Raw genomic sequence first — 10,303 nt, forward strand, 5'->3', positions numbered from 1 at the left:
GCCCGTGCTCGTGCTGGAGTTTGTCAGAAAGGGATCTGGAGGGATGCAAGATGGGAAGGGGTGTTGTGTGGGAAAGCCTTGTGTGAGAGCTAGAACTACACTCGATAACTGTGACTCATTTCTTTGTGGAAAGAGGATCGGAGACTGTTGTGGTTTAAAGCCAGCCAGCAACTTGGCACTATGCAGCTGCTTGCTCACTCCTCCGCTCTGCCACAGTGGGATGGGGAGGACAATCAGAAAAAAATGGTAAAACTCATGTGTTGATATGTGAAGTTTAAGAAAAACACAAAATTTAAATTTAACGATAATAATTTTAAAATGTGATAATAGTAATGAGAAGGAATATAACAGAAAGAGATAAAAATAAAACCCAAGAAATGACAAGACATTCACAATGCAATTGCACACCACTCGCTGATGGATGACTGAACAGTGATCTGCCCCTCCTGGCCAACCCTCTCTCCCCAGTTTACATACTGAGCATGACATTCCATGGTATGGAAGATCCCTTTGGTTGGTTTGGGTCAGCTGACCTGACCATGCTCCCTTCCAGGCTGGTAGACCATGGGAAACCAAAAAATCCTTAACTTAGGAAAAGCGCTACTTAACAAAAAGTAAAAAGTCAGTGTGATATCAACATTATTCTCACACTAAATATGAAAGCCAGCACTGTACCAGCTACTAGGAAGAAAATTAACTCCATCCCAGCTGAAACCAGGAGAGAGACTATCCAGTGAGTGGCACTTGTGTGACAGCAATAGATGTAGACCTGGGCACAAAAGCATCCTATGATGTGTTGAGTGTGAGGACCGCATGGAGTGTGTGCATAGCAAGGGGAATTACGGAGCTGCTTTCTTGGCTTCAAATGAAGGACGTTGTTCCTGGGGCAGGCAGGAGGACGATTACTGTGGATGCCCAGTGCTAGCTTCCAATCTGAGCAGGGAACCAAGCACCTCCTCCTAACACAAATGCTGACAATTTTAAATCTGAGGATCATGTGAAGTAGCTTGATGTTTTCTGCTTCCATCTGAATTGCGAAGTTATAGCTGCTGTAGGTCTCAGCTGTCGTTATTTTGTTAATGTTCCTTTCCTTAACATCTCTTTTTGTCCTAGATTAGACAAAAAGCCTTGAATTAGGAACCATAGCTTATAAAGTACTCCCAGGCCTACTAAAAGCCTGTAAAAGTTTGCTAGTAGTACAACCTTCTTTATTGCCTATGTGCACTTTCTAATATCTTACTAGGTTAGGGCAGCCTCTCTAGATTCAAAGCCCTTTGGACACTATATTTTCAACACTTCTTATTCTCAAACTACCTTCTTCTACTGCCTTTAGACCTGGCCTCCTATTTCAAAACTGCGCATCCACAGAAGCCCTGATTTCTACACCTGGGAGTACCCAAACTGAGGACAAAGAAAATGAGAGGTCTAGGGGAAACCTGGACAAGTGGTCTGAAAATGATTGCAGTAACCACAAAACAGGGAAATGAGCATATCTCAAGCTTTCTGATGAAGATCTGTGTACCAAATTCCACATATTTCTGACATTCCTGGGGTCAGCTCTCAGAGGCAATGGATGTTGAGTCCCTACTACCAGCAGCAGAGACCTCGCACACTTGAACTTTCCTCTGCATGACTCAGACTGTTCCCAAGTTTCTGCACTATTAATACAGCTGAAGAGGGGAAGAGAAAAACCAGGAATTCTACACTCTGGATGAGCTAAGGAGTCATTTAAGAGCAGTTCCAAAAGACTATCAGTAAGTTCCACAGGCAATGTTAAAAAAGCCATGAAAAACAGCTCCCATATTTCTACCTTGGCTTCACTGTCTGTGAAATCTCATCAGCTTAAACAACAGCAGCTGCATCGGAGAAGGAAGTATGCTTCAGAGTACCCCACGGATACAATGCTTAATCTACTTAACAAGAACAAAAATTATTTACAAAAGCCAGAATTACAGTTTAGTGTCAGAAAACCTACATAGGAGAGATGACCATAACAAGCAGCAACATTGACTTAAGTTAAATATAGACATTAAATGTCATCTCACAGTTAAACATATCCCATTGTCCATAGATTTGGAAATACTACATTTCAGAGGCCAAATTTCTGATATTACAGTATTCATATAGCAGCCTTTTTTTCCCAGAAATCTTACGTTCTTAATAAAGCCCGCAGTTGCAATTGTATTCACAGCCTTGTTTTTCAGATTCAGATAAACTTTTCTGAAAACATCACCATTTATTTTAACACCTGGTGAATTAATTCAGACTTTGTGAACAAATCGAGCCACTTAAAACTTCAACTTTTGGAAATGTAAATAGAGTGACATTCTGTCTAGCCAGCACCATAATGAAGTATTAGTGATGCTTTTCTTTGAATATGTCTGAAACGTATTCTCTGAAGAAGGCCAAAATTTATTCTCAAAAAAAAGGCAGACTTCTTGAATAAATGGAGATCATTCCTCTCTGGAGAAAAAAAAAAAAAAAAGTGCCTGCTATCAGACCTGGATGGAGGTGACAGCACATATTCCTAAGGAGTAGAAGCAGATTAGTGTCTTGTCTTTGCCTGCAGAGCAGCACAGAGCCCACTCTCTTTTCTGTAGTGCTGAACTACTCTCCAAAAATCAGAAACCATGCCATAGTGTTTCTCTCTGAAGAAGGAGGATCTCACCAAACCCCTACAGAGCCCGTGGATGACATGCTTACCATAGCAGGCACCTTTGAATGCTGTGAGATCTTTGCCTCTTAGCATGTTCACTCACTACTGCTTTACAGGTTTCTTGGATGACACGAGGGAAAGGAGACTCACACTAAAAAATAGGAGCAAGGGTTGTTCTAAGCTTTGACCTTTCTGTCATTTTTCTGTTTTTCTTTTAACTCTTTGTTTACATCGGAAGGAACTCAGAGTATCTGCATCCTGGCCAGTCAAGCCAGTGTGTGCCCAGATTTGCAGCCTTCCCCGGGCTGCCACACGTTCCCTCAGCCCCAACAGTCTTGACCTGGTCTCTTGGGATGCCAAATTAAGGAGACAAAAGGCTATTGCACCCTGCAATGTCGCTATTGGGAAGAGGTGGACTGCTGGCCTTGTATTCGGAGTCAATCCCTCAGCTACCTAGAGTTGGTGTTAAAACATCTTTGGCATCCTCACAGTGAAGCAGGCATTTGGTCTCTGTTCTCCGCTTTTATTTTTGTTTTCTTCATTACTCTCCTGGGAATTTAGTCTAGAATCTAGAATTTTTGTCACTGAATTTGCCCAAATCATGTTTATTTTAAAGAAATTGACATAAATGCACTTTCTGTATTTCTTTAAATAGTGTCTTTACATTTTTAGCTCAACTTTTTTATAAATTTTCACCTTTATCTCTAGTGCTGCTTTACAATCTCTGAGTGTACTAATTTAAAATACTGTTTTACTCCAAGCACAAGTAAAAAAAGGAATCAAATCACTTTTGATTTGACATGTGACATATCACGTACTTGACACTTGAAAACAAAGTAAAGACCTTTGTTTTTAAACTTGAGAAAAAGATTGGTTTCCAGAGATGATATTTCTATTAAGATGTATTTCCCTGCTTTTCTTCTTTCTAGACTGTAAGTCCTTTAAGTGAAAGCACAGATTTTTCTTAGTGACAAAGAGATAGATGATAGCAGTGTCAACATTGTTCGAGACTGCTTAAGACTGGGGTTTTGTCTGTATAAATAATTCTCTGTCACTTTTGTTCTTAAGGTTACTGGTACTGCAGTATAGCTGTTCTATTCTGCCTAATTTGCTCTTGAATTTCTTTGGGCCTAATTTTACAACATCCCAATCATCTTTTATTTTCCAAAGGCACCAGCCTTGTCTTCTTAAACTACCTTTATGTGGATAAGACAATTAAATAAAAGAACAAAGAATGCTTGAGGAGAAATGGTAGAATATTTTCATATTATTCCTTGAGAAATAATGGATAGTTTCATTTAGGAAGAGCTTTCTCATTTCCAGAGATTGGATAAGAGAGCTAGCTATTACAGAAAATATGATATAATGCATCTCTACTTTAGAAAAGTTTTGTGTGGACAACACCTTCAAAGACTGTCATTTATTGACATTTTACAGATACAGCATCTGCTTCTCACTGTGGTGGAGACCGAGTTCTTCTTTACTTTGTTTTCTTTTTCAGTCACTCTAGATTTTTGCTTCCTACAGTGCACTGTAATTACAACTGAGCAGTAACAGGAAGTTCTGCTCAACTTACCCTTATTGATGTTATGACTGGTGGGATAAAAACATTTTGCTAGACAATGAGAATTCGTGTCTTAAGACCTCGTTATTTCCCCACAATGACAGTCCAATCCAAAGACTATAATATTTTCACTGCTCAGGCTGTATTGTCTTCCTGTTTAACCATGTTCCTCTTCTTGCTTTCAAGATGAGACCCAAACCTCGCCCTCCATAGCCCAGCATCAGCTCCATCTCCCTCTTCCTACCCTAAACACAAGAAATTTGTTTCCACAATCTATAATCCCAATGTCCCTCCATCCTTACAATGTAGATCTGTAAAGTCCCTACAAGTGGTCATAACCTAGAAAGCATAATCGTGCAAAAAAGGCAAACAGGCTTTGACCTATTTTTGAACTATTGTTCACATAGGTAAGAAAAGCCATCTAGTTCTTTTGTGTGCCAAGGAATAGTTTTCTCCAGGAAGATGGTTTAAGAAGGGGAAGGACAGAATTACATTTCATATGGTCTTACACTGCAGACAGTTTGAGGTGCCTTGAATATAATGTTTTAAATTCCTGCCTGTCAAATATACATATGGTTTAGGGATTTGTTCTTTGTATCTGGTTTTTACTAATCTCCAGACAATAGTTCTAAATGTACACTTTTAAAAAAGGTTTTGAATATTCAAATATTCAAAAAAATTCTCAAACTTTCAAACTTAGCTTTGCAAAAGAGGCCCTGGCAGTCCTGGTGGATACCAAGCTAAATAGGAGCCAGCAATGTGCCCTTGCAGCAAAGGCAACGAGTGATGTCCTAGGTGGCATTAGCAGGAGAGTTTCAGGTTGAGGGCGATAAACCTTCCCCTTTACTCAACACTGGCCAGGCCCACCTGGAATGCTGGGTCCCGTTCTGGGCTCCCCAGTACAAGGGAGATGTGAACCCAGGGATGTTGCACAGTGTCCCCACGGGAACAGGGAAATTTGAAGAAATCTGACAATAGTAGGACACATTTGAATGTCTTATATGACTGTGCTGGCTTAAATCCATCCTTAACTCTATGACAGACTGACTATCCAGATGCAGAAAGGCAAAAAGAGGCCAGTATATGCCCTCCTCCAAACCCAGTAAAACTGCTCAACTCTCACCAAGCTCTTTAATGACTTAGCCTCTGTTCATGCAATCCACCTGCCAAGCACAAGAGCTGATCCGCACTGATGTTGCGGAAGAAGGCAGGCAGCAAGACTTGGCTACTGCTTCTCTTTGTGAGGCTGCCTGGGGTATGTGCAGGGAAGAACTCACAGCTTGGGATCATTGATCTGATGCAAAGGGAGAAAAACTGTGTAATTTGGTTCTGCCTTTAAAATGCTAACCCATACAAAACCTTTCCAGGATGAATCATGAAAGTAAAAAAGTACCCAGCCCTACTATGTACAGCAGCTTCTTCACAGCTCCTCCCCCAAATCCACATGGCTTTGATTTACCTGACTAGCACACAGGTGACAATAGTGGTAATGCTCTTGACAGCTTCCTGAGGAGGGGAAATGATGAGGCAGGTGCTGATTTTATCTTCCTGGTATCCAGTGATAGGGCACATGTGGATAGTTCAAAGTTGTGCCAGGGTGGTTTGGACTAGACATTAGGAAGCGGTTTTTTACCAAGAGGATGGTCAAACACTGGAACAGCCTTCCTAGAGAGGTGGTTGATTCCCTAAGCATGTTGGTGTTTGAGAGGCATTTGGACAATACCCTTAACAACGTGTTTTAACTGTTGATCAGCCCTGATGTGATCAGACAGTTGGACTAGATGAGTGTTATAGGTCCCATCCAAACAAACTATTCTGTTCTGTTCTGTTCTATTCTGTGGTAGCAGAAGAATAGCATTGGAAGGACAGTCAGAGCTGGGTTTCATATGGATGCAGTGCTCTTGTCCTTGGTGGCTCCACGTTGCTCTGAGACCCCACCACAGTGTCCCCTGACTGCTCTGCAGATGCACCGGTAGCCTCAAGTCCCCGTCCTCAAACACTCTTCAGTATCCTGATCTAGTCAGTGAAGGAAGCCGAGGCAGGCGTCACCCGGAGCCTTGGTACTGACACGTCCGCCTTGGACAAGGTGCACATTGTCTTGCCCTGGCACTGCCTCTCCTATTGGCCCATCCTGACCGCTACAGAGACTGGGCATCTTTAAAAGGAGGCTAACAAGGTCTGAGTCAGGCAAACAATCTCTGTGACTCCCACCAAGAGCTGCTGTGACCACTGCCTCTCTCTGCAGGACCACTGCCTCACAAAGCCTACACAATGTGTAACCGATTTGTGGGAACCTGGAAACTGGTCTCAAGTGAAAATTTTGATGACTATATGAAAGAATTGGGTGAGAAATATTTTTTTTTTTTTTTTTTTTTTTTTTTTTTTTTTTTTTTTTTTTTTTTTTTGTGTAAGCTTTCTTTGGGAATGTCTCTTCTTTGTCTTATGCTTTGCTCATGGACAGTGCCTTCTTCCTGGCCACAAAAGCACTTTAATTACATTGCTATCATAACTTAATTTCTTTCCTTTAGCATCTAAAATGGAAAACCAGAAAGGTAGGTGCTGAATTGCTGTAATAAATTTACTTTTGTCTAACTGACCTGACCTGATCTAATTTGTTTTTCTGTAATGAGAAGAATCTATGGAGATGCAGCGATTTTGCATTTCTCTTGATTGAACAATTAAGCTCGTGACTTGTGATAATTTACAATATATAATGGAGCTGATGTCTCATGACACTTTGGTTTCAGAGGTCTAAATCTTATGAATGAATCTATCTGTTTCTGAAGAATGCCAGGAATGAAATAAAGTGGGCATTGTTTTTTGTTTTAATGCTGGCTTCATTCCTATATAGCAAGTGCACAGTCAGCTACAGCATTGCTTCTGCTCTATAAATGATTTACTGAGACACTGATTCCCTTTATTTAAGATGTTAAACCGAGTAACAAAGGAATTGCAGTTAATTAACCATAGTAAATATGGGATGAAAGTCCAGCTACAGATATTTTTCTGAAGATCTGAACAGACCTGGTTAGCATAGAATAATTACTGCAAATGGTGATGTACTTTATAGGTAACTTTATACCCTTTTATACAGATCTTTTCACCTGAGCATAGCATACTATTAACAAAGGCAAAAACTACAGCTATCCCCTACCTGCTTTTATGAAACAGGGATACATTGTAAGTGGACTTCATTCTAACTGGCCCCATTTGTAGACAATGAGCTGGAATGAAAAGCACCAGGCAGTATCAAGGATTTTTGACATGGGATATTCCCTGAAGCCCTCTGCAGCTCTTCGCTCTTAGACTTCAATGTTTGTCATATTTCAAACTTGTACTTTTCACTGAGATTTAGGTAAAAGGATCCTTAAGGGAACTTAGTAGCAGCCTTGGAATTGCCCAATCTGCAGTATGTTTTAACGAGCAAGCACCAGGGTATTGGTACTTCAGTATCCAGTTACATCCATCTAGCTGGTTAACAAAAGCACAGATTCTCAGACTTGTCAAGAATTATTTTTTAAGGATTTTTGCAAGTTTTTATGAGCAGTAGACCATTCCTCTGAATTTTTTCTACCCATTCTATCTCCACACAAATTCAAGCAGATTTGTGATCATCTGTGTTTCTTCTTAGCTAAACATACACGAGTGCTCAAGCTTATCTTTATTTCTTGCTGAAGGTGCACTCTATCAACTGAGCCTGCCTCAGCTTCTGAGCACAGTATTTCCCCACTCAAAGAATTAGCATCTCGCCTGAATCAAGCATTAGAGTATTCTAGAAGAAGCTGTTCCTTATTCTTCCATTGAAGATTTTTGGAAAGATACTGAGTTTCTCGCTTGCTAGAATGTAATGATAGTTTTGTTTCTGATTTCTAGGAGTGGGCTTAGCTACACGGAAATTAGGAGGCCTTGCAAAGCCTGATGTGATAATCAGTATGAAAGGGGACATAGTAACCATCAGAACTGAAAGCACCTTCAAAAATACAACGATCTCTTTCAAACTGGGCCAGCAGTTTGATGAAACAACAGCAGATGACCGGAAAGTCAAGGTAAGGGGGATGATGATCTCTAGGTGATCTGGACATCTACTAGGAGTGGGGGGGGGGGTTCCCTAACCTATGGGTGCTATGAGTTTTCCAAACTATTCAGAGAAAGCGCTGAAAGAAGAAATAGTATTGTGCTGAAACTAACGTTCCTAAATGTGTCATTAGCCAAGAACATGGATCTTGCTGAACACAGAGTGAATTCCTACTCAGTAATCTGCAAAGCTCGGGCTGCAGTTTGAAACTCTTCTCTTGGCCTTTGTAGAGTGTTGTAACCTTGGAGAAAGGGGCTTTGGTGCAAGTGCAGAAGTGGAATGGCAAAGAGACCACAATAAAGAGAAGACTGGTTGATGGGAAAATGGTGGTGGTAAGTTCACACTCCTTGTATGGTGATAAGTCAGAAGGATGCAGCCTTCAGTTTGCCTCTGTCTAACTAGAATGTTAGTTTTGGCTTTCTCTCTGGCTTATGAGATAAATTATGAGGGAGAAAAAGTGAACTGAGCTTAAGAAACAAGCTGGAAGGAAATAAATATTGTTCCATACAGCAAATGTCTTTAAAATGAGTATACCAACAGAGCTGCCATAAATTGTCAGATACTTGTTGCTCCCAAGATTACTATTCTTAAAAGAAATGAGGTTTTTGAACAGCAGAAACCTGTGAAATGCAAATAAAAGTTTGAAAGTTAGGCACTGCTGTCCTTAGAATGGCTATTTCCTTTTTCCTGTCTTTGGAATAAAGCCTGTCCCCCACAGAAAGCAGTTTTCTACACCTTTTTGCCCATCTGTTTCCACTAAAGCCCATCAACTCGCCCACCTTTGTTTGCTTTTTCCGTGTGAGCATGCCGAGTGCGCTAAGCAGGTGCTTGAGCATTTTTGCGTGAAAGCCAGCACCTCTGTGCTTGCGCCTGCCAGCTTGGTGACCTGCAGTGGGGACTGGCAGAACCTGACAGCTCCTCTGAAACATCCACTGCAGTGAGGGAACCATGTCTTTCCCAGGGGCTTGAGGACGGCTGACTTTCCCTAAGCCCCTGTTAAACCTGCCTTTCTCTAGCAGTCATGTGAAAGCCATGGGTTGGCCAAGACAGGTGACAGCACATTTTAGGGACCCTGGTCATAAGGGTTGCTACTAAAATTAGTATTTAACTTTTGAATGAAAAAAACATTGTTCATTAAAATTTTTAAAGAGTGGAGCCAAATTAATTTTGGAAACTGGTTTGAAATCAGCAGCGTTACACCTTTGCTTGCTAGCTTGTTCTGACTGCGATTTGTTTTAATTTCTTGTATCTTAGGAAGGGTGATTTGCTTTTGCATCACCTCATAGCTACATTTCTGCATAAATTTTTTCTAATTATTAAACAATCTTCAAAAATGCAGCAGGGTAGGGTCCCCTTTCCACCAGCGTCCTGCCCTCTGCCCCTGCCTCAAACGAGATTAGTCTTTGCAGACCAGTGAGGTCTTTTTAATGTCCTGTCACCTCTGTCACACATGTCCTGTGGCTGTGAGTCACCATGAGCTGCTGAAGGCCACTGGGGCAAGAGAGTCAGGAGAAACACTTAGTGACTTTCAAGTGCAAAGTGGTTTAGGCCAGAAGCCTGACCGCTGAACTAGCCAGGCTACTTCTGCTCCGCCCCACCCCCCCAAAATAAAACCCTTTGTAAAATGAAAGCTTTCGTGGGCCGTGGTATAATAAACTAGGCGAGGCTGATATTTCTGTCAAGCCAGCAATAATACCAATGAACATGAATTTGTTCCTGGAAGTTGAGCCAGATTTTTCAATCTATTTCTCATTACATGCCTTGTAATTAAATCCAGAGATGTTAAAATAGAAACCACTCCATTTGAAATATAAAAATAGCTTTGTTGTTTGCTCTGAAAATTATGTAAATATGTAAAGATGTAAACCGTGACATCTGGATTTTCACAGAGTTCAGAGGTTACTGCAGCAGACACATCTCCTGCCAGCAAAATGTTTCTATTAATCTTTTCCTTTGTGCCTTAGGAATGTGCCATGAAAGGAGTTGTCTGCACTAGAGTCTATGAAAG

At 41.0% G+C, this 10,303-nt stretch overlaps 1 protein-coding gene across 1 annotated transcript; it reads left to right on the forward strand.

Moving 5' to 3' along the window:
• Positions 1-6,484: 6,484 nt before the first annotated feature.
• LOC104492767 (myelin P2 protein) lies at positions 6,485-10,301 on the forward strand (the record flags this gene model as incomplete). Its single annotated transcript, XM_010135361.1, has 4 exons — positions 6,485-6,564; positions 8,094-8,266; positions 8,526-8,627; positions 10,260-10,301. Coding segments are annotated over exons 1-4 (390 nt in total), but the record flags the coding sequence as incomplete, so codon positions are not given.
• Positions 10,302-10,303: the final 2 nt, after the last annotated feature.

This window comes from Buceros rhinoceros, unplaced genomic scaffold (genome assembly GCF_000710305.1).
Source record: "Buceros rhinoceros silvestris isolate BGI_N320 unplaced genomic scaffold, ASM71030v1 scaffold3174, whole genome shotgun sequence".
Classification (NCBI taxonomy): Eukaryota; Metazoa; Chordata; class Aves; order Bucerotiformes; family Bucerotidae; genus Buceros; species Buceros rhinoceros.